The 24,496-nt window shown below is 41.6% G+C and overlaps 2 protein-coding genes across 5 annotated transcripts; one reads left to right on the top strand and one right to left on the bottom strand.

Annotated features, from left to right (window-relative positions):
• Nucleotides 1–4,664: 4,664 nt before the first annotated feature.
• LOC108111429 (ferritin subunit) lies at nt 4,665–7,110 on the bottom strand. Of its 4 annotated transcripts, none has more exons than XM_017220892.2 (3): nt 6,674–7,108; nt 5,471–5,748; nt 4,665–5,407 (listed from the first exon to the last, which is right to left on the bottom strand). In XM_017220892.2, the coding sequence occupies exons 1-3, from the start codon at nt 6,738–6,740 to the stop codon at nt 5,132–5,134; spliced, it is 621 nt and encodes a 206-aa protein (XP_017076381.1). In that variant the 5' UTR covers nt 6,741–7,108; the 3' UTR covers nt 4,665–5,131. The 4 variants fall into 4 exon arrangements, with proteins under 4 accessions (XP_017076381.1, XP_041673584.1, XP_041673583.1 ...); XM_041817650.1 differs by having other exon boundaries at nt 4,665–5,748; nt 6,674–6,765; nt 7,007–7,105; XM_041817649.1 differs by having other exon boundaries at nt 4,665–5,748; nt 6,674–6,816; nt 7,007–7,102.
• Nucleotides 7,111–8,177: 1,067 nt separating this feature from the next.
• On the top strand, nt 8,178–10,108 carry LOC108111440 (ferritin heavy chain). The gene is made up of 3 exons (XM_017220908.1): nt 8,178–8,303; nt 8,598–8,730; nt 9,224–10,108. Exons 2-3 carry the CDS (start codon nt 8,613–8,615, stop codon nt 9,787–9,789), a joined length of 684 nt encoding a protein of 227 aa, XP_017076397.1. The 5' UTR covers nt 8,178–8,303; nt 8,598–8,612; the 3' UTR covers nt 9,790–10,108.
• The last annotated feature ends 14,388 nt before the right edge of the window (nt 10,109–24,496 follow it).

Genomic DNA, 24,496 nt, shown 5'->3' with positions numbered 1-24,496 from the left:
GCGACAATGGTTCTTTGCTTGGCTGCTCCTCGGATTCTCCTGACCGATGTTTGTTGAATTTTAATCATTTGCGTGATGCATCCTCGAGTGGAGTGTGGCAGCTTCCAAGAACTTTATCGAGAGCGAGAGTGAATCGAAGGATGCCGAGGGTTGGAGGCTAGATTATGTTTGAGCTTGCAAGCCAAGTAAGTGCAAGGACCTCAGGGATGCGCCTGCACACTTTTCCCTTCAGCTCCCGCAGAAGAGTTATCCAAACAAACTGAGTGAGTGAATGCAAATCGACTGGATTTTCGCTGTAAGCAAGAATGAATGTGGTGTTACTAAGTTTAAAAGGTTTTAGTTTAGAAAAGTATAATTACCTTTTAAGCTTTACAAAAAACATCCATCGATCGAGGTACTTGATCCTGTTCCCTCGCTTGACTTCTTCAACCGGTTTGAAAGGATTTCCCGAGGGCTACGCCTGTCACTCCTAAATGGGCGCCCAGAGATTTATGGTGAGAACAGCAAACAAGCGGAGAAAGTGGCATATAATCGGAGTGAGAGGTTCGTGGTGTTCGTTTGAGTGAAAGACAAAGGAACTATCCGGACATAAATCATCTCCTGGCGGCAGGCGGCGAATGTCCTGCGGCGCTGGCTGCCGCCACTTGAAGTCAGAACCGGTTCAGTTTGGTTCGGTTCGGTTTGATAGAGGATCCTAAAGCGGATGGCAGGACACTCCGTGGCATTCATTTTCCAATTCTCATTTCCATTTCATGCCCATTGTCCCGGCTGGCTGGCGTTGCAAATTTGTCAGCGAACGAGGAGCAGGACAAATGTCAGCGCGATAAGCGTGCAGGCACTTTTATCTGAAGGATATGCGCAGGACGAATCACTCGCACGTCCCTGCAAAGGATATTTCACTACCAAATTGGCTGGCTATCTTTACTCACACCCTAAACAAAATATGGAAAAACACAACTATAGTCTATTGAAACGACTTGGAGATACCCAAGCCACATGCCCAAAGGATATCAGCAATATTGGCATAAAACTCCCTCAAAAATGTCTAAGAACGAAGCTATATCTTTCCAGAATCGAGTTATACCCCAGACTTACAGGGAACTCCATAACTTATAAAAAATGATATTCACAAAAAATGCAATAAAAATCATTGGCAAATTGGTTGAGAGGCATGAACAAAAGTTCGTCTCAGTTAGCCAAGATTGATAGTCGGTCCCCGAATGTCATGGACCATTTGTATGCCGGACACACCACCCCGAGAACTCCGCCCCCTTTTTCTGGTCATTCGAACGAATTGCGCTTAAATATTTGCGGCGCTTATCAAAAAATTTGCGGCCCATTGTCGAATGGGATTGATGCAATTTTAAATCCACAACGAACAAGGACATCTGCTCAAATATTAGCTTATGGAATTGTTTAAAATGCCAGGCACTAACCCATTCACTCTGGTCACGCTCGGAAAATACAAAATCTGGTTGGAAGTGGGTGGCAGGAAGAGGAGGAAGCCCGAGCGCAGCCTTTTGACAGTTGCCACAATTTATCATAATTCAATGCATGGCATGTCCTGTCAATCACTCGAATCGACATGGACATGGACATCGAAAGGGTGAACTCAGGCACACATTAGCCCAAGGCCAAGGGGTGGCTAAAGCCAATGGTTGTGGACATTTTTACAAGTGACTTATGAATTATTCTTTGTACTTGGTCTGGTCCATCGGCAAATCTCACACAGGAAACAAAAAGGTGTTAAAAGTGTTATTAAATACGATTAATTATGATTTACCTTTGGCACATCCAACTTTTTTGTACCTTAAATTGATTACTCAAAAAGATAAACTAAGTTTTCTTTCATATCTCATGATATTTGTTATAGTAATTTCTCTCTGTGCACTCTTCGTCTCGCTCAACTTCCTCTTTATGGTTGGCTTTTTGTGTTTTCAAATCAGATTAGCCCGTGGAAAGGGGTTAAGAGCACGGGGTTATCCTCAGTGGGAGGTGACTACATGAAAGGGTCAATAATGGGACTCCGAGACGAAGATGCCGACGTTTATCAAACGGAATATGCGATGCGGACGAACCATTAGACACTGGCCACTGATGGACAGGCGAGACGTGATCCCAGATACGGCTCATCAAGTGCATTGTCATGGGACAATAAAGGGTTAATCGGCTAACACAGGGATTGCCATATTATCTTCTTAGGAAGCTTATTTTATAGAAAGACAGCTCAAATTAGCCAAAAGTGTATCTTAGTATTAAGTGTAACAATCGAAAGCGGTATCAAATGATCTGCACTTTACTGAAATCTCTTGGGAAATAGGTAATCGGATAGGGCATACTTAAGTAAAGAATAGTTTTGCGTTCTTTGGAAAAACTGTGATATTCCACAGTAGTGTAAATGGGGTAAGGGTGAAAGTGGTCAAAAGTGTACCTTTTCAGATTCGAATGCAGATCAATTGGAAATTAGAAAACAAAACGAGCTATGACAGTCCATATTCAGATCATTATTCACCTAGTTATGGTCAAAATCGACAAAAACCAAGTTATGTACTTTTCATAAAAGGTAACATCACATCATTTTTTTTTTTTAGAAAAATTGTAAAAAATTATTAAGTTTTAAAGCAGCTTATCTCGATTTTTAATTTAAAATTCAGTGTTATATGCCATCTTCCGACAGTTATTGGCTTTGTTATTGGTAGGATTCTAATTATTTGGGCCGAAATTCACGATTATGAGTTTTGACAGATTCTTATCGATTATATACCTATAACTTGGTCAAAACAAGACGCAGAGCAAAAATAAAGACTGTTTTGAGCAACTAAAGACCAAAACTTTCTACCCCCATCATTAGATTGACGATTTGAAACAATTTTTATTTTGGCCAAATTTTCAATTTTTTGTAAGGGGTACCATCATCAAAACTTGCGAAAAATGTCCAAAAATGAAGTTTTCCAGATTTGAATGCAAATTAATTGGGGATCATAGCAATCAAAATACGAGCCGTACGAGGTATTACATTCCATATTCTGATAATTTTTGGCTGTGCTATGGCTGTCCAAAGCCAAGAATACGTCTTTTGCCAGCAGAGGGCTCGGTTTTTTGCGGTTTCTTAGCTCTAACTTTGTCAAAACAAGACGTACGGCTAAAACATTGACTGTTTTACGCTGCTACCAACCAAAACTTTAAACCCCTATACTTGCTTTTTGTGTTATTCTTCTTATTTGTGACTGCGAGTGCCGATTTAATGGCTAAGAAAGCTGGAAACCCATTTTTAACAGAAATTTGCAACACTATGTTAGGCTCTTCAGCTCTAGCTCGGCCAAAACAAGACGCACAGCTGAAAGAACAACTGTTTTGTGCTGCTAACGACCAAAACTAAGCACCCCTATCACTCGATTTTCGAATTTGGGAAAATCAATTTTTGCCCAAATTTCGCATTTTTGATAAGGGGTACCATTATCAAAATTCTCGAAAAATGGCCGAAAATTAAGTTTTCCAGATTTGAGTGCAAACCGATTGGGAATCATAGCTATCAAATTACAAGCCCTACGAGGTATTACATTCCTGTTTTGGACCATTTTTGGCTGTGCTATGGACAAAAAACTCATTTTTTGGGGCCCAAAGTCAAATATACGTCTTTTAGAGCCAAGATTCTTGCCGTTTCTTAGCTCTAACTTTGTCAAAACAAGAAGCATAGCTAAAACAGTGACTATTTTATGCAGTTAACAACAAAAACTTTAAGCCCCTATACATGCTTTTTGTGTTATTCTTCTTATTTGTGGCTGCGAGTGCCGATTTAATGGCTAAAAAAGCTGGAAACCCATTTTTAACATAAATTTGCAATACTATGTTAGGCACTTTAGCTCTAGCTCGGCCAAAACAAGACGCACAGCTGAAAGAACAACTTTTTTGTGCTGCTAACGACCAACACTTATCACCCCTATCACCAGTTTTTCGATTTTGAAAAAAATAATTTTTGACAAAATTTCGTATTTTTGTAAGGGGTAACATCATCAAAATTTGCGAAAAATGTCGAAAATTGAAGTTTCCCAGATTTGAATGCAAATCAATTGGGGATCATAGCAATCAAATTACGAGCCGTTCGAGATATGACATTCCATATTTGGACCATTATTAGCCAAGTTATGGAAACAATAATGTCGGACTGAGGGGAAAATAAGGGTAAACCAAATTTCGCAGTTTCAACAGGGGAACATCATAAAAATTTGCGAAAAATGGCGAGAAATTGACATTTTCAACTGTGAATGCAGATTTGTTAGGAATTAAAAAACAAGCTCAACGAAATATGACTTTTCATATTCGGACAATTATTGGTTTTGTTATGGATGAATTATAAATTATGAATTTTGAATTTTTTATAAGGGGTAATATCACAATTTTCCCAACACCTTATATGAAAATAAGTTATCAGATGTTATTTTTAATCGTTTAGAACTCGTTTTCGGGGTTCAAAAAGGTACGAGTCATCATTATTGAACCCGATTTATGGCTTCTTTCCGGGGTGGCTTTTCGACCAAAATTTAATACAAATACGACATTGTTCAATTATTATGTCGACTCGTTTATTACAAATCCCGCCATAATAAATAATTATCTTCCGTTAGTCATCTTAAAAAATAATGAATAAAAGACGCATATCGTTATTCCTTTATTACACATATATTGTTTATTTATTTAATATTTTGCTCGTCTAATTGACAGAAAAGTATAAAGACATAGGATGTATTGAATGGGTTGTGCTTGAGTGTCTTTCTATGCGGATGAGCGATTCCACTTAAGGCTAGGCGAAATCTCAGCGATTGCGTAATGCGGAGCCCCCTCCCGAGGTGTACGGTAAATCAGAACTCAAAGAACTTGAATTTATAAGACTCCTCGCGTGCGTTGATAAGAAAGAACAGACGTGGAATTTTGATGTGCTGGTTTGAGGATCGCAGTCGAACGGATAATTTATTGGCCAGTCGTTGACTTGGTTGGTGGTGATTTCATAGCGGACCCTCGGGGAAGGCTCTCTCGGCTAACAGATAACAACAGAACACTTTATGAACTCGACTGGCTGATAAAATTTTGATGCGTGACTGGGCTGCTCCACTTGATGGTGATCTCCACCTCCTTACAGGAGGGTCTTGTCGAACAGGAACTCGCCCAATTCGCCGTTGGTGTCCATCATCTTCTTGAGGGTGGTCAGCTTGCCGGCAATCTCGCGCTGTCCATGGAGCTGCTCCTCCAAGTAGACACCAGTCAGGTAGTCCACCAAGTGGTAGTGGTTGTAGGGCTTGCCCTCGCAGGTCTGGATCAGCTTACGGATGGACCGGGTGACCTTGATCTCCAGGTCGAGGGCATCAGACAGAGCGCTGGCGCCATCGGTCCACTCCTGCTTGGCCACAGTCTGCGGAGGATTGTCCAGGATTAGCTTGCTTTCAGATTGGGAGTTAGGAGAGTGTAGACTTACCGGAACGTTGATCAGATCGCTGACTCCCTCGGTCAGTTGACCGCGCATGGAAAGGTACTCAACCAACTTGGAACCGTGCTCACGCTCCTCCTTTGCGGCCTTGAAGAAAGTCTCGGCAAAACCAGGGCGGTTGACGGTGTCGCGGGAGAAGTAGGCGCCCATGGCCAAGTACTGGTAGGAGGCGTTGATCTCCTCCTGGATCTGGTGGCGCATGCCCTTCAAGCAGGCATCCTTCATGTCCACCCAATCCTTGGTGATCTCCGGCACGGCCAACGAGCCTGGAAAGAAATTCGGATGGTTTAAGTCGGGGGTAAAATCAAATTAAAGAGCAAGATTAAGTCGAATTAATCTAGCTAACAAAGCAATAAGTAAATTACAGCTTTTTAATTTATAGAAAATTCGACTTTTATAAGCGTAACTTTAATAGAAACCTTTGCACCCCTGATCTTGACCTTCACCGTGGTTCGGATTTTGTATTGTTTTCTGTTTCAGTTCTTCTCTTTCTTTCTGCAGCTCTTTTACGAAACTCTTGCTTTCAGGCTTGGCTAAGGGAGAGGGGGCTGTGGGGTGGTTACTATTTTTAAGGGGGGCGTAATTACAGAAAACTTTGAAACTGCGCTTGGTATGCCGTTATTCTAGGGCAAAAGAACCGTGTGCAAAACTGCAATGGCTTACTCTCTTACTCACTCTCTTCTTGTAATTGCATTGGTAACGTGCGCACTTCTCTCCGCCATAGTAACGGTATTTGTTTTGATGTAGTGTCGTGTGCAAAAGCATGCTTTTGGTTAGCCACCTCGCTCGCACATCACAAGCCGTGTGCAAAGAGAGCTTGAAATTGGAATTGTATTGGAAATGTAAAAACAACAACGGAGGTCAAGCTCATTTAGATGTTTTATTCACGAAAATGAAAGCGAAATTCGCACGTTTGAATTATGGAAACTGAATATTTAAAACTGGTTTGCATTTCTTTTAAAAACGTTACGGAAGTATCGATAATTAAAAAATAAACAACTGGTTTGGTTACTCCAGTAAAAAAGAGAACGAAGAGCGGCTAAGAGAAACAGCGCATGCTCTCTTCAACTCCAGCATTACAGTTGATTTTTTCACTCTTTGCCTATTGCGTCGAAATTTATTATTTTTTCCGCAGTACTGCCTTTGTTTTGTTTGAATATCCGCTAAATAATCTTTAATTATAGTACTCACATTTGAAATCTCCATAGGCCTGGGCCACCACGGCCAAGAGGAGAAGGCTAGCGATTAATTTCACCATCTTTGTTCGTCGAAATGGAAGAAGTCTTTAGCACGAAATCACAGAACAAATTTGTTGACACTTTTAGTTTGTTTTGCTTGAAATGCACAAATGAGAATGAGGCGACTTGAGTTGGGGTACAATTTTAAATAGGGCCTCGCTCTTTGCCGATTGATTGAAAATCTAGCTGCCTTTACACACACTGGCGCAGAAGGCGTCGCCTGCTTCAATTTGATGGGCTTTGATTGGGATTATTTTGATTTCTCGAATGGTTTCGTTTCCAGTACCTTCTGCTTGACAGCCGTAATCTGATTTTTCAGTAGAGCTAATGCCTATGCTTTGTGTTTATAGCGAACTCGAAAGCGAACTGTCGCTCCAAACGGCGGACAAAACACTTTTAAGCGCTCTCGCTCTCGACTTTTCTCTCTGTGTGGGTTTGTGTGCGAGTGTGAGTGATGGAGAGTGTGCACTGCTATCTTTCCAACATGTCGTCTTTCTTTGTTAACCGTTTAAATGGCTGATAATTGAATATTCCCGAAGATAGACGCACTTAATTTCATACACACGTCCTCAATATGGACTATACTTTGCAGGGATTGTCGGGTTTCCTAGTAAGATAATCCTCATGTACAAAAGAACAATCATGCAAATGCAATATGGCTGCTCTTTTGCGCTCTGCGTCAGCTGTTTTTTGTTTTTGTTTTGGTCGTGTAAAAGCAACACGTCATGGGTTGCCAGGCGGTTTAATTTTCGCTTGACAATTTAAGTCTTATTTTGTGAAGTTGATTTGTCACGTTCGGCGAGGGGATCAATCAGTAACTTTGATAGCTACTAAATATGGCGACGGCTTTTTTGAGGTGTCGCTTGCAGAACTCTGTGAATGACAGTTGATAAGGGGGATAAACTCTGGGAAACTATAGAGATTTTATATAACTTGCCTATTGGAGAAACCCTATAGGGCAAATAAAATTTAATTTTAAGACAAATTCATACCCAATTAAGCTATGATTTATTTTCAGAAATGAATATAATTTAAATAGGTAAAAACCATTTATACAAATAATTAAGCTTTTACACATTTTTTTATGAGTCGAACATTAAAAGGCAATTCGTGCATAGGAAGGGAACACGCATGAAAAGAACGTTAAGATTATAAGCAAAAGGTCGCCAAGCTATTAATTCTGTATATATTATAATATATCTAAGTAATACATCTTTTAAATCATATCAAATGTTAACCAATAAATCTCAACTTTCTTATAAATATTTTCAAGAAGCCACTTGAAATCCAAAGTGCAGTGTCCACCTTTTGCACACGCTGACAACCCTGCCGTGAGTCACTATCCAGAAGGCAACAAAAACAACACCACCGCGGCCATGTTTGAATGACAACGAAATCCCCGCACTGAGCGCAAAATAACAAATGCCCATGCACTCTCTCCAGAAACACACATACACAGCCTTATCGATCGAATAGAAAGAGTCGAACGCGACGCTATAAACAGCAGTTGATTTTCAGAGTTCCAACAAGCAGCACACAAAAGCAGCGTCTAAAAAGTTATTAACGCATTGCAGACACTTGAAGTGAGTTTAAACAATTACTAGCTAGTTAGTGAGTGTGTGGTAAAAAGAATCAGCGAGTATATTGCTGGAAAACGTAATATAAACCACAGAAAAACATTGAAAAACAAAAACATTCCATTGGTGGTGGTTTTGTTTTGATGAAAAACGCAAGAGAGAACATTCAAGAAAACTCTACGACGCAAATGGGCGATTTCCACATCAAACGAAAATAAAAGTGGCTGTTTTTCCAATTGTCAAATATTGTGAAACTAATTTCCATTGTTTTCGCATTTCAATTTTGATTTTAATTTACAGTAATCAGGCATTAAGATGAAACTTTTCGTTGCACTCGCTCTCTTTGCGTGCCTCGGCTCCGTGGCCCTGGCCAACAACGAAGAGTACTGCCAGAACACCGTAATCACCGCCTGCTCTTCGTCGGCCTTCTCGGGTGAGTAAAAGGAAAGAGTGCCTCTTACAGAGAGAGCATAGATGAAGAGAACCTAATCTGTGTCTGTGTGTTGTTGCTTTTTGTATATTTGTGAAATAATAATAATAATAAAAACAAGCGCTCACGGGCTTTTTCACAGGCAAAAGTAAGTGAGAAATACATTAGATGTTATAAAAGTTAATTATTCTAAATTTCTTGCACTTTTAAGTTTGAGTTCAACAAACTTCTGAGATAAATTTCAATTTCTTATTGGTCAACAATAGTTGAAAACCTTTCTTATGTTACCATAATGTCTTTGTTTCTTTATAGAACAATATTAAATTTAAAAACTAAAAGCCAAGTTAGATTTTACACATGTACTTTACTACTTACTTACCTATTAGAAACCATTAAAACCTTATCTTCACTTTATAAAGGCGGCCTTCTAAATGTTATTTTCCTCCACTCAGATAGTCAGACTGTAATGTTTACTATTCTCTTTCCTTTCCATTAGGCAACTCCATCTGTAATGCCCGTTATGCCGGCATTGACCATGTGGAGCCCGAGATTCAATCCTACATCAACGCCCAGTTGGCAAAGTCGTACGACTACCTGCTCCTGGCCACCCACTTCAACTCGTACCAGAAGAACCGCCCCGGCTTCCAGAAGCTGTACCAGGGTCTCTCTGACCGCTCCTTCGATGACAGCATTGCCCTGATCAAGCAGGTGACCCGCCGTGGTGGAGTCGTGGACTTCAACACCCGTCACGAGTCATCTGGCTCTGTGAGCACCAAGCGAGGCACTTTGGAGGTCGATGAACTGCACTCCCTGGCTCTGGCTTTGGACACTGAGAAGCAGCTGGCTGTTGGCGCCACCCACGTGCACTCTCGTGCCACTCACGCCGCCGATGCCGAGCGCGATCCCGAGCTGGCCCACTACATCGAGGAGAACTTCCTGGGCAAGCAGGCCGAGACCGTGCGCAAGCTGTCCGGCTATGCCAACGACCTCGCCAAGCTGATGAAGGTTCCGGACCCATCTCTGTCCGTCTACCTGTTCGACGAGTACCTGCAGAAGCAGTAAAGAGTGGAGAGAACAACATTCTCCTCTTCCTCCCAACACTCCTACACTATTCCCTCAAAATTGCTCTCATAAATCCCTTATAAATTAATTTGTTTCCTTGGTTTGTTCATCAATAAATCGCAGTGCATCAGCAGCATTATCAAAGCAGCCAAAAATGAATGATTTACGCCCAGAATCACCTTGATTTACCAGCACATCAGATTGTGATAATGTTATCATAAATAAGTTAGCAAGTTCGCCCCAGCAATGTATCTTTAGCATGTACGTTACCGCTTGAACAAATAAACACAACAAAGTAACTAAATATCAACTAGTAAAACAGCAGATTGTTTGCCTCTCCGATAAGGTTTGGGTTTTCGAAATGGATCTGCTTTTGGTTCTAGAGGCGGTCCTCAATGTGGGGCGTCTGTTTGCGCTTCTCTTCTCCGAGTGCTGATAGCAGACCAACTGGCAGTGTACTTTGGATACCGCCATGGAACAATGGAACTTACAATCGCGAAATTACTCGACTATTACCACGCTCTGCGATTACAAGGGGCTGTAAAGTTCCAGAACGCTACCGTTTGGGATTTAGATTTTTAAGGGCTTTTTAAACTGAAGACCAATGGGATGCTTCTATAAATAAATGTCACTTCTCTTCCAAGAAACAGATAATCTTCTGTAAACAAAACTTATACTCCATTATAGAGACAGAAATGGCTTAGTATTTTTGAAGATTAGTCTTGTCTGTGAATCATATTATATGGAATGAAAATGAAAATGAAAAAACTGCCTGGAAACTGCTGACTTTGAATCATGTTCTACGACTGTTGGCAATAAAAAATAAAAAGGGGTTTTCCAAAAAGAGTCTAGGCTAACCAAAGATCTCTCATTTTTGAATAATTTATGATTATACCATTTGACAACCCAAATCGCTGGTAAAAAGTGACAAATCATTCAAACCGTTAAGTAATCTTCCTGGGATCTCAGAGGCTGAAAGGAGCCCGACTATCTTATCAGAGACACACTCCTCCTCTGGCTGATAAAGTTAGGCCACGTTTATTCAATTGGTTGCCATTCCCCGAAAGATTCTCTCTTTCCCTCTTATCACTGGCTGGTGCACACGGCTTTGCGTTTGCCTCCGGAAAGGTTCCGCCGGAATGGGGGTCTGGCGCCATCTTGGACGCCTGCTGACTAAGTCGGAACCTCCGAGATGACGTGGATGTCAACTGGTTACGTAAGGCAGCGATGCAATCTCGGACTATTATTGTCCCCTGAATTTGCATCGCAGTTTCCTTATCGCCCTTTTCCCACTCCTCTCTTCCCTGACCTACTGTATTTGTGTAAATAAATAAAATCCGTTTTAGTGTCAACTGATCTGGAATCTATATAGCAAATATATAGCATTTTGCAGCTCTGTTTATTAAAGCAGACTTGAACTAGATTTCAGACAGCAATAGTGGAAAAGTTAGAACTAACAAATCTTTAATCAACGTGGGAAATGCGAATTAAAAACTACTTTTACTACCTTTAGAAAGCGTTTTTTCTTTAATCACATTCTAGAACATTCTGGAGTAGCTATTATATGTGACTATGGATATAGATCCCAGCCACGCATCAGGGCAATTTATCAATTAGCGACGCCCATTCAATGAGGACTATGCTCATATAGCCGCACATCCGGATACGGTCCACTAGCACGTGAAATGAACGTCAATTTGCCATTTTAATGCTGCTATAACTACTGTAGTGGGTGTGGTGGGGCATAACAGGCTAGGGGTTAGGGTTTAGGGGTTAGGGGTCAGGGGTCATCAAATCGCAGCATCCGTATCTGTGGCATTAAGCGAATCCGTGTAATAACTGCGTGCTCTCGTGTAATTAGAATATGACAACCATAAGAGAAAACTCCATTCGGGATCATAACAGTTAGGACAAAATGAGATTGAAGTTGATGTGGTTATGGTTGGGGTTGTGGTTGGGGTTGGGGTTGGTGTGCCTCAAAGTGGTTCCTCAGTGTCTCCGAGTGCGTGCAGCGGTCATTAAATAATAATCCACTTAATATTAATTGCCCTGATTTGCGGATGGATGCTGCCTCAATGATTTTCGTAATGCCATCGAAGTACACAAGGAGAAAAGTAGAAGACTTCCACTAGCTATAAGCTGTCTATGAGGGATTACAACTATCTTGCTAACTACAAAAACTAACATTTTATATTCACTGATCAATATTTCATTATAATTACCATTTTGAAGCCACACTAATAGTATTTTCCCTGTGTAAATACCCATAAACTACGCGAAGGAGGGTGGCTAATTGCGGTCATTTGTGGTGCATTTGGCGTGGATCTTAACTTCGTCATTTGTAATTGTTTGGCCATAAGCCATCGGGCAATTTGTGAGGGCCAAACTGGTTTTTGGTAACGATTCCACACATGCCCTAAATGGCGCCATAAAAAGGTGTCTTTGGCCCAAAATAATTCTATTAATTTATGCATTTTAATAAAAGCTTTGAGCAATTACAAAGGGTTGAGTCTGAGGCTGCCACGAGGGCAGGGGTTAAAAACTATTCGGGAGGCCAGATGTTGTCAAAGGATTCGGGATATTTCGGTTATTGTTCGCCAGCCAGACAACTATGAATATGAGACCACACACACACACATGTGGTTGAGTGTGTGTGCGTGTCCAGGACATGCGGGACACACATAATATGTATGCAAAATAGCAATTTAATTTCGTTTTATTGCAATGCCATTTGCAGCCAGTGAAAGGCAGCTGCGCCGACAGCTTCCGCCAGGCTCCCCATAAATAATCCTTGAATCCACCCACCTTATAAGCCCCTCTCCAGCTCGCTTTCAACCCACTCCTCCCACTCCGGCTGTGCAATTTTAATGAAAAGTCTTGTCTCCTGGACTTTTGTTTTCGCCATGTTTTCGGTGGCAAGGCAGACAGGCCAAGAAGCGAAATTGTTTGCCATGTTTCATTAACAAATTTTTGCAGAGCGGGGGGCGGCCTGAATAAGCATTCTTATCGCAACGTAAATATTGCAACAGGACTTTAACGGAAAACTTGTGGAAGTTGTACTCAGATTTACTATTAAATGCTCTTTCTTACAGCTTAAAGGCTTTCAATTCTCATTTGTCTGTCAGCTTTTATTAATTTGCTATTGATTACTTTGCTGTTTCTGCCCGCTATCTAATCGTAGGTATTTTTATATATGCAGTTAGATAGATCGATAGATAGACTTGATAGGTTCGAAAAGAAGCTAGGTATTTATACATTTATGCACACGGCTTAGTATAAAGTACTGAAATTGTGTTTACATTTCTTTATTAAAAAGCCTATAATAAGTATTTTAATAGATAGATTGCTGAAACAGAAAGCTGTGTGGATTTCTACTTGCTTTTATAAAAGTCAGAAAGTTTTTACTGAGATTACAGTATGCCATCTGATCGAAAATATTATTTATTTGCCATTCTACTTTCTTTTATAAAAAGACGTTATCGTTATCGTTAAAATGTTAGCTAATAAGTTAATTCAGTAATAAAGAAAGACAAACTTCATTCTGAATAAAAGTTTTTAAGGTAATTTACTGTAACTTTGTCTTCAAGTAATCTTCTCTAACTGAAATCTTCTTTTACTTTCTGACCAAATCACTTTCTCTTAAAAATATAAACATAAAGGTTTACCCGATTAGTCTATTGTGCAATATATATAGCAATTTGCATAAAGCTCCCTGAGCAATTTGTTCAATCATCTCGAAAAGGGGGAATTTTCCTAGGGGACTTTGGTATTAGCCAGGCAATTGAGCGGTGAGGTAAGAGGTTTACAGGCAAACCAATATGGCAGAAATACGGGGATTGACTAATGGATTTCCATGTGGAAATTCGCGATAAGAGAATCGCTGATAAGCGAGCGTTTTAAGCCCTTTGTTGATGTTTTCCCCTGTTGCTAAATAATGCAATTTTTCGCAATTTCGCTGAGGTTTTCACAAGGGAATGGGATATGTATACTCGTCTATATATAAGGAAGAGCAACCTGATCCCGATCCACAGCCACCCCTTGGACTTATTTTGTTGATTTTTCAGCTGCTCAATTTGCATGCGTTCACTTTTCAAGGTCAGTGGGTAAAAACAAGTTGGAAAAAAGTTCGCAAGTCGCATGAGGCATAAGGCACCCCATCTGGAAGCTGGAATTTCGAAGAGCCACCCCGATTTAGTGACCAAGGGGTTGCTACCGTAATTGTTATTTTAATACCCTCGATGTGGGCATTAGAAGGATTTTAAATATTTAAAAATTAACATTTAAATACTCTATTCTTGTTAGTATTAATAAGCATTTGGGATATTGCAAAGGAGTTTTGAAAAAAGATAGTAATTCTCAATTCGAGATTTTTGTATTGTTATAAAAACTGATAATAACTTTTAAGCCAGGAAATCAGAAGGTTTTTCATAAGATCTCATTAGGATTATATTCGATCGACTATCCGGCAGAGTATCTCAAAGTTCGTATTCGGAAGCTTCCTTGTTTTCCCTTTTGTTTTTCCGCTCCTTGGGCCTTACTGACGCGAGTCCTCGAGCGGAAATGGTCAGAAATGACATGTGGCCAGTGATTTGCATACGCACACGCACATTTGGCAAACTCCTTGCCCTGTCCACAGCCGAAAATCAAACGGAATACAACTCTTGGCAGCTGCTCCCCTCTCCGTTTCCGATTTGCTGAATAATGCGTGAGTCAGGCACGCGCAGAGCTAGAAAGCTGGGGGGCGACTGTACTTTGCGGCGCCACCCCTGAGGGTTGCAAAACACTCGAACAGCCCACAAACTTCGCAATGAGCGTAAATTCTGATTCAGTTTCTGGCTCCGGCCTGGGCTTCTTCAAATATTTATGGCGAATTTTCTGCCCTGGCACTAAATTAAAATTCAATAAATCATAATTTGCTCTGATTTGTCTGCTCGAATTGCACTTGGCTGTGTATCTCTTTCCGATATTTGGGCTGCTTTCATTGTTTCACTGCAGTCTCGGGCAAAAGTTTATCAAAATTTCATTAATGTCTGCGTTTTTGTTTAAGTTTTGGCTTTCCATTTTGGCAATTATTCCGCCCAAGGAGGGAGACAGATGAGGTTTAAGTAGAGAAAGAGAGAGAGAGAGCCAGAAAAAGTTTCCCTGAAGAGGCGGACAAACTTTCAATGTGCAATTTTTCCGGTCGAAAGTTTTCACTAGTTTGATTAGATTTCCCACCCAAGCCCGACTGACTTCCAGTCCAGTCAGCACAATAATTTAACTTTGGTTTTTCCGATTTGGCTGTTGCACTTTGTGTGTTTGAGTGAAACCTAACCTCACTCTGCGCCCGGAGCTAACCTCACTTTTCGACTCAACCTAACCTCGAAACGGAGCGCTTTCGCTCGCTAATTAATTTCGGCGTGCGGCCAACGACTTTGGCTTGCAGCTAATTGTTATTGTTTTAACTACCTTGAACGTCGTCGAACTCCTCCCCGAAACTTACTCCGCCGCCCATCAATTGGCTCGCCATTTTGCGGTTTTCAAAATTCAGTGAGCGTGTGTGCAGCAAGGCGAGAATTTGCGCTATAAACATAAAAATTAACGACTGACAAAAGGTTGTAAAAGACAAAGACGCCGTCTCAGTGGTGAGGGGGTTGGGGAAGGGACTTTGGAACTGCCCCATAGTTTCGACTGAGCATTAAAATCAGTTTTTACGACCCGGCCACACCCACTTAGTGGAATTTTCAGAGGGACGTGCTGTCGAGCTGTAAGCAGTTGATTAAAAATTAACAGAAATCAACAGGAAGTTTGGAAGACAACTACTAAGGAAGCTTTCTTAAAGTCTACAACTTATAACTTACTTCAGTCTTGTCATACTTTCTCTGATACCTTCTTTAGCATCAGCAACTATAACGCATATATATTGCTAATTCTTGTAGCAGTCTTTGAAATTTCCTTACCCTTTCACAGATAATGGGTCATAATTATTTGATAAAGGAAGGAGCAGACAATGAAGGCTTCTCAGCCAGCCATCTCAAGTCTCCCTTCTCGAAGCCTGCGAAGTGGATTTGAGCCAAGTGAAATGCCAGCAGAATAAGCCGCTTACTTCAAGTGCCCCAAACACTGGGCCATACACACACACACAATTGCAACTGCGACAATTGCTGCAAGTTGGACAAACGAGCGACGGATGATGACAGCGCGATTAACTCGCTGTAAGCCATAAACGCTTCCCTGGACAGCTTCCTCCGCCTTTGCTCCACTTCGCTGCGAATTTGGCTCCGTATCGCCACTAATTTCGTATGCATGAGCAGAAATGAAAAGCGGGGCGGAAAATGGAGAAAAATGGCTAGCCGTAATCGGCTGGGCCGTGTTCATAATGCGCCGGAGAGGCACTTAAAAAATCAAGTTAACGCGCCAGCCACGCAAGGATCCTCCTTCGCCTTTTTCTACTTTTCCTTCTGGCTTTTCTCCGGGCAACATTTTAATCCATATTTCCCTCTGTCGCGGCACTGAGAAAATGTTTGTGGGAAATGTTTTAGGGTTTAGAAGGTTATCCTTGCTAACATGTATTTAAAAATTTAGCTCAATGAAGGATATGTTTTGGAAATTAAGATTAATGTCCATTTTTTTGATAAGAGCTTATGTAGTAATGATATGTTTGGAAATTTTTAGATTTTTATAGTAAAATATATTTAATCATTGTTTTAAAAATGTTATAAAAGTTCTTTTGAGTGAACTTCTCCCTGTTGCTATTGCTGATGTTGCCGCCGTGCCTGATGTTGCTCCTGCGGCTTTCGATGTTGCTGTTGCTGCTGCTGCCGCTGTTCCTCCGCCGCCTGGCAGACAATTTAAAAAGATAATAGCATTTTTTTGCACTTCCTCCGCGCTGTCCTGCCCTCCTTTTTTTGCGGGCATTAATGGCAACGACGGCGAGGCGTACAACAAATGCAACAAGGATTACCGGGAGCCACAAAGTTGCCAGGGATCTGGGATCCCGGCTCGGAGCCATCTGGCAGCTGCAGACGAGCAGACCGACCGACACGCAGACGAGTTATTGCAGCCACTGGCCCGCAACGGACTCCACTTTTGGAGTCCTCAAAGTGGAGTCCTGATCCTGGTCGTGTTACTCCAACTCCTAGTCCTCGCCCAGCGACAAGAGCAATTCGCGCTTTGTGCGAGGACATGGCCAAAATTAGCATTTGACCATAAATTGGGCCATGCACTTGCACTTGGCCAGGAGCAGTAATGGGAGCAGTCCTGTAATCGGGAAAAGGGATAGTATGCTATGCGCCAGATGCCTTTAAGAGCCTTGGCCAAGAGGAATGGCCTTCGATGGGTTGAATGGCTTTCAGCTAGAGTCGTTAAAAGAAGCGTAAAATAAACTAAGGGATTAAAATGAAGGGTGGACGAGGCAATAAAACTAAAGCAGGTGCGGAAATTACTACAAGATTAAATTAAGTTTTCTAAATTGCAAGAATCTCTCTTTCGATCTGAGAATTAAGTCCAACAATAATAGTTACATAACAACTACTTCCTTTTACTTCATTAAATCAACTTCAATATGATTTACTTCCTGGAAAATCCGAACAATGAACTCCAAGTTGGTATTTATCGAAGCTGTCGTAATCACATCAGAATCCATTGCAATTAACAAGCTTTCCCCGAAGCGGAGGCAGTGTCAACAGACCATTATCCCTCCTCCAAGGCGAACTCACATGCAAATCAGTCGGTGCACTCAAGCAGCAAGGGATCAAGCTGGCAAAGAGGACATTACCAATGATTTCCAGCTGAGAGCGAGAATTTCAATTAATTTTCACTTGGCAACAGTGTGCAATGGCAGTGGCCTTCAGCACATGACATCCACCTCCTATGGATTTCTTCCCCCGAAAGAGGGGAACAACTTCTATGATTGACAGCGACCTTTGCGATAGGGAGTCCACATTTTGACCGGCCTAATGCCAACGTGTCCAGACATTGTCAACGTTATGACAAGTCTGCATTCCTCTTGTCTCTGAAAGGGGGTACTGCATGGTGGTTTCAGTATAGAAGTTGTGGGTTGCTGGGTGGCTCAGTGGCTCAGTGGGTGGAACAAAGCAACTGGCGACCGCGACGAGACGGCGGCACGTAGAGCGAAACTTTCCAGCAAGATAAGCAGATTTACTTAAAGTTTGCCGAAAGTCAAAGTCTAGAATTCTCGACGTGCCTCTGCCCCTGACCCATTCTCTTTCCCAACCAGTATCGCTTCTAAAGATTCCCAGTGGCAGATAACCCTTCACAGGGGGCATTAGCTGGTTTCCCCTATTATCTAGCTGAAAGTCGCGATATGTGGACACCTCATAAAGGTTCGATTTGTGTGGCAACATCTAGGGTAACCAAAAATCATATTTAATTTTAAACTTTTTATTCTTTCAAATATGATAAGAGATAACCTTGAATTCCAAATTATAATCAGGGAAAGGTAACATTGCACAAAAGTCAAATGAAGTCAGGATCTCCTCTCCCCTTCTCCTAGTGTGTTTATAACATTAAAAGGATTTCCTCGTTCTGGCAGTTTAGAAACCCCATCTAATCCCATTTCCTAACCTCGTTACTCTCGAAATTTCAACGCCGGAGTTTTGTAATTACAACTGCATCTGATTAGCCAGAAGTTTGCCACGTCTAGATGTTGCCAAATTTAGTGGGTGAAATATTGGAGGGAGACTCAGATGGTTCTAGTGGTTCTGCGTGGGATATTTGGGGGTTTTTCATGGTGCAAGTTGGCGGGCAGACCGCGAACTGCTTATCGATGGCTGCGTGTGGCTTGCATCCATTCATTCGCATTAGTTGCAGACTGAAGTGCAGTGATTGTGGGTGGGAACAGAAGGGCTTCCAGGGGCGACAGGTGACAACACGTAAATGCAATCAGCCACTGTGCACGTAGCGATATGCGAGTACCTCAGCCGAGTCGCAGTCTCATTTCGGCACAACAACAACTTTTTGCCGCCGTTCACGTAGGTGACTAAAATCTGAGTTTCGCCCTGTTTGAAGTGGATTAATCAGGGCATTTAGCGATTGACGAGCGAAGGTGAATGTTGCCAGTCGACTCGATTGTCCCATTGTCACGTATTGGTTGGAAAACATTTTCCATGCGGTTTGCTCAGAGCGCGAATAAATAATTGCAAAAAGCCGCAACAAGGTTGCCAGTGACAATAGATCAATAAATAAAATGCCCTCCCGGTAAAGCTGCTTTTGTGATTAAAAATCAGTTGTGTAAACTTTAACTATCTGTAGGTTAAAGAGCCTTCTTTTTGTTATTTCATTAAGTCAAACAGAGTCAAACTGTACCAGTTCGAGTTACATTCTCATCCCACCCAAGCATGGCAAATCGAAGTAATTGTCAAAGGAAACACACGCTCCCCATCGGCATCTTATCGCATTGCGATTTTAATAACAATTTCAAAAAGATATTGCCCCAAGGGGATGGGCAGGGGAAAAGCCTGGTAAGGATCCTGTTTATCCAGCAGCGACATCATCAAACACAGAGCCCAAATCGGTGGACTTATCAACGCTCCACAGAGCAGCCGCAAAAACAATAAACCATTTGGCAATTGTCTTCCCGAACCTCAAAAACCCCGGCCACATCCTGTTCTCCCGGTTGTGTTTGTGTTCCTGGTCGAAACTCACGTCGTTTGACGGGCATAAAGTGAAATAATAAAACATTTTAACTCGACATTTGATGGGTGCTTTTATTTTTATTTGTGCGGCACAGCGACCGGCAAATAAAAACACATCACGAAACACCTTGGAGCGCTTTAGTTTTTACGAGCCAGACAAAAATCGTAAATGGAAAAGAGATATAGGAACGACACAGGAGAACAGGATAACTCCCCAGTAACGAGGAAAAATTTATGCAATTAGAAATTAATATTATACAATTTGATCCATGGCCTTATGGCCGGGACACGCGTTTCGAGTGTCATAAATGTGGGCTAAAACTGCATGTTTATGCCACAATTTGAATGGGGGCGTGACCCAGTCGTCTTCCCAGGATTTTCCCTGGAAAATGTTAATGCGCAGTTCGGGCAGAAATTAATATTGTCACCAAGGATCCATGGCATCTTCCTTGTTTGGCGACAAATTTGACTCGCTTCCTTTCCATTTCACGATAACTTTTATTAATCATTTAATTCGGCAGTATAAAGTGGGTGGAGTGGCGGATCTGGCGGATGTCGATAAGCTGGAAACGTAAGCCCAACGTGGGAATCCAACAACTGGCCGCCAATGTCCAGGAGCTGGATTAGCATTTCCCCGAAAGGAGCTCGGATAAAGTCGATGGCCAAACACAAAGATATCAAGTCATTACAACGCAGCGCATTCATAATTAAAAATGTTTACACAAATCAACTGCCGGGGGGAGCAAGGGCAATGAGCGTAAGAAGAGTTTAAGCTAATTAGTCAGGAGGGGGAATGAGACTGAGAGATACCCTGGAATCAAGAGGTATTGAAAGAACTTAAAGGAGAGTTAAAAACAAAATTTAAATTATCCAAATGATTGTTTTTAATGGACTTAAAAGGTATTAATATGGTATTTAGTTTGTTTACCTTAAAATTAGTTATTCTTCTCTTATGATTCCGATCCTTTTAGTTAACCCTATAACCCCCAGAACCCCCCAACTAATCAACAGCTAAATCGAGAAATCAACCTTTTGAACCCTACAACATTTTTTGAGGACTCTTTACCCTCTCCGGTTTGAGAGCCACCCCATCCCCTTTGATTACCCCGTGGCTAATTACAAATTCAGGCAAAATGCGCGCTAAAAAAATACGCCATGAATCAATGGGCCCGAGGGGTTGGACCTTGCCACCCAGGAAGTTGCAAGGAAAACCTAATAAATGGAACCAAAAATGTGCGTACATCAAGGAGCATTTCGGGTGGTGAAAGGCGCAGGACACTCTGCATAGCTAAGTGAATTTGTAGCTGCATAAATCGAACTTTCACTTTCCGTCAACATTTTCCTTCTTTCCACTTTTGCTTTTTAAAGAAACAGGACACGTAATGGGAGAAAAGCCGGACGAAATGCAGGAAAAGGAACAGGAAAAGGACTCCAGGACCTCCTTAGCACGGCGTTGGTTTTCTGTATAGTGTATTAGCATAATTCCCCGAACAGTTTTCATTATGTCTGAATTTTAAGTAATTTTTTACATATTTTTTTTACCCGACTGCCCTCTCAGAAAGAGTCCTGGCCCATAGCAATTAAATGTGTAATTACTCGACTGCTTAAAAATACGAGCAGGAGGGTCTCGTCCTTCCGCGATTTCTAATTGTTGTTGTTTTCGTTTCATTTCTTCGCTTTTTCACGGAAGTTTTAACTTGTTTTTATTTGATTTTCCCATTTACTCTGGTCTGAGTTATTAGTGAGTTCGTTGGGGGGTTTCTGTTTACTTGTTGTGACACTTTCAAGTGCAGCAGGGGGAGGAAGGGGATCGCCTTTTTTATTCGTTTATTATTTCAGCTTAAACGAGTTTTGTTTCCTTTTTTCGTATCTTTATCCTGTACGAGTACATCCTTCTGTTCCGCCTCTTGGAGATGTCATCGCTATTGGACACTAATCTCTGTAGTAGCCCACATCCCAGCCCATCAGTTCTGGTCTGGTTTTCTGGAAAGTCAAGGCAGACTGCACTTAAGGACACTCAGGAATCAGACTTTCCGTCTGGCAGGAACAGAGACAAAAAGCCAAAGAGGAAGCAACAAAAGATTCGATACAACAGAAATGATTTCCTCGGACGGAAAAGCGAAATTGGCAAAAACGCGAAAAGGATCCTGGCAAGTCTATTAGCGCACAAAGGAGTCGCCGGGCGGATAGTTTTATGATTTTGATAGCATGTGACAACAGGATGCATGTCCTGGGGCCATCGACTGTTATTTCCTTTGGCAGATGATTTTCCCATCACCGGTTTTATGGCCCTCGATAATGCCTAATGGATATAAGGCTAACTGTTAAGGCAAATTAGATGTGGCAAGGGAGTTTAACGGTCTAAAGATGGGTCAATTAGGCAGGACAATTTATGCTTGTTCTTATCTTTCTTACTTAAGCAACATAAGTCCTTGCTAAGCTGTAAATTACTAAGGATTTTCCCTGCTTTTGTCCTTAAAGTTCTCCTTAGAGGATTGCAAACTTTTAAAGGACCTGTTCCTCTTTTTGAAAAACCTCTTGTCTCCCGATTGAGGAGGTAATTCCCCACTTCCTGGACTCACTTCATGCGTGCGCGATTTGCATTCCCATCCTGCTGCCTGATGGCGAATATCCTGTGTGTGAAGGACTCGTAAATCTCTCCCCTCTCTCCTCCACTGCCTGCCTGTCTGCCCCATAAATCATATGCAGCCAAGTATCTGAAACAGAAAAATAAGACAAGAGCTACTTTTACGCTTCGACGGGAGAAAGCGTTTTGCTTTTTCCATTTCAGTTTCTCCGCTGGGAGTCTTTAAGTCTTGAATTGCAAATCTAAAGATTGAAACTCGAGAGATTGATAAAGAATGTTGCAAGTTATAGTCCAAATGCAATATATTTTGATATGATTAAGATTATGAACTTATTTTTAAAGTTGGTAAGTACTTCCTTTTCCTATTTAACTCTTTTGGGAGTTAGTAACCCCTTTCCCCATAATGATAATTTCATCCAAGTCCCCTCTTAATTTGATTTTTCTGGGCAATACAATTTTCTATTTACTTTTCATCTGCGCGGAGATTAAGAAGAGCCCCTTGGCGACGGAAAACTAAAACTACAACTAATCGTAACCCTTTCGGCGGGGAAAAGCAATCTCAGCTTGTGGGTGCAGGGAGAACTATCTGAAGGGCTTGGGCAACTAGAACTGGCGCACCCAGGACATTCAGGACATGCAGGATGCCCGGGAGACGCTCTGCCAATTAACAGTTACACGAGTTTGGGGGAAATAATTGGGTTGCGTGACAGCCGGGACATCTGCTGACGGCAAAAGGGAAAAGCGGGTTTAAATAGTAAACAAATAGAGCAGCTCTATTAAAAGCAAACAAACGCACACGCGGATAAACTATGCAATTATAGTGATTGCTGATAGTGCGTCATCATCGCCATCAAGGAACTGGAACTAAGAACTCCGCCTCATTTCCATCCCAAGTTCCCCGTCCACTGGCTCGTCATAATCATCGTAGTCATCATCAAAGTCCGCCGCAGGACAAAGGCGTTGCTAAAGTTATTAACGCTTCGTGCGGCGTCAATCAAATTGGGGCTTCCCAAGGACCGATTTGCATGTGCCTATACTGGGAGAAATCAGTTCTAGAACTGTGGATGGAACTTAAGTTAGATATCAACTTAAAATTTATATTTTCTCTCAGTGCCGAAGGAGGGGAGTTTACCACCATACTCACCCCCAATCCCAAGCCCAACCCCTTCTTAAGTCTACATTTTTGGGCTAAAAAGAGTGGAAAACGTGTCCTGGCTGGTACCGAAGTTTATGTTAATTTAATTGCAACACCAACCGCATTAGAATAGTTCCACGTATCCTTGGCAAGGAGCGTCCCGTGGCAAGGGTTTCCCGTTTCCTCCGGCGATTGATGTGTTTGCCTTTTGCGGCTGCTCGACTCGGTTGCCATTGACAAATTTCTTGGCAGGCGGCATTCTTAATTAAGTTCCTCGGCAAGGACTCTTAATTGCGTTAACTTGTTTGTTTGCCAAGGCGAAGGATGTGTTCCCATATGCATATCATCCATCCATATCGATAGTTCCACATTTGATATGCCATCAAGAGGGCACACACATCAAAGGCAGACTTTGTTGCAAGATGAGAGAATCTCCAGGAAGGGTAAAGGTATGGGGAAGGAGGCTGTCATTATGAAATTTAAATTGCTTAAGCTGAGATTAATAAAAGGTTTTAAAGGTGTAATAGGATGTAATATGGATAGGTGAGACTCTTTTCTTCTATACTTTTGAAAGAATAAAACTCTAGACTCATTGCCTGTTATTTTTCCTATAATATTAATAGTAATCGTTTATCAAAATCAATCCCTTTTGGAAAGCATTCTTCTCTTTCCACTTCCCAAAACAATTTCGGGAAATGTTTATTTATTTGCAGCGCAGTTTGTATTTATGGCCGAATCATGATGACAAATGTCAGATGTGGCAAACACTTGAAACGGACACTGGACAGTGGACAGTCCCCTCCTTGGACAAGTCACCCTCTTCATACACTTCAGTTCAGTGTTGTGGAAACATTTTGCAAATATTCCTCCAGCGATGCGAATCGGGAATAGGAAATATTTATGGCCCGCTCAGCACATTACACACCTAATTTCTATATTAGTTTTTCTGCCCCAAAGTGCTGATCCTGAATATTTATACAACTTGATTGGATTTTTGTCACGCCCTCGAACTAAGTCTCGCCCATTTGTCAGGCCGAAAGTTCTGCCATATTTTGATGGTTCCATTTCGGTTTTTATGGCTGCCTCATTAGGCTCCATCTTCCCCTGCGTTGCTGCAAAGGGTTTAAGCCCATCAAATGCCTGCAATTTGCAACAAAGAAAGCTGCCCCTTACCCCCATGCTTTGTATCTCTATTTTTCTGATTATTTAATCGTGCGTAAGTAATAGTTATAAATTTCCCTGTCCCTTATTGGTTTTTAGCATTCATCAAATGGCCGTTAAAAAGTTTCCATTCAGCGGAGCTTTCATTGAAAACTCATAATTTTGATTTACGAGGACAGCTGTTGGAAT

The sequence above is a fragment of the Drosophila eugracilis genome, unplaced genomic scaffold, assembly GCF_018153835.1.
Source record: "Drosophila eugracilis isolate 14026-0451.02 unplaced genomic scaffold, ASM1815383v1 contig_1781, whole genome shotgun sequence".
Classification (NCBI taxonomy): Eukaryota; Metazoa; Arthropoda; class Insecta; order Diptera; family Drosophilidae; genus Drosophila; species Drosophila eugracilis.
The sequence above is the reverse complement of the archived record's forward strand: the minus strand, read 5'-3'. Positions and strand labels throughout refer to the sequence as shown.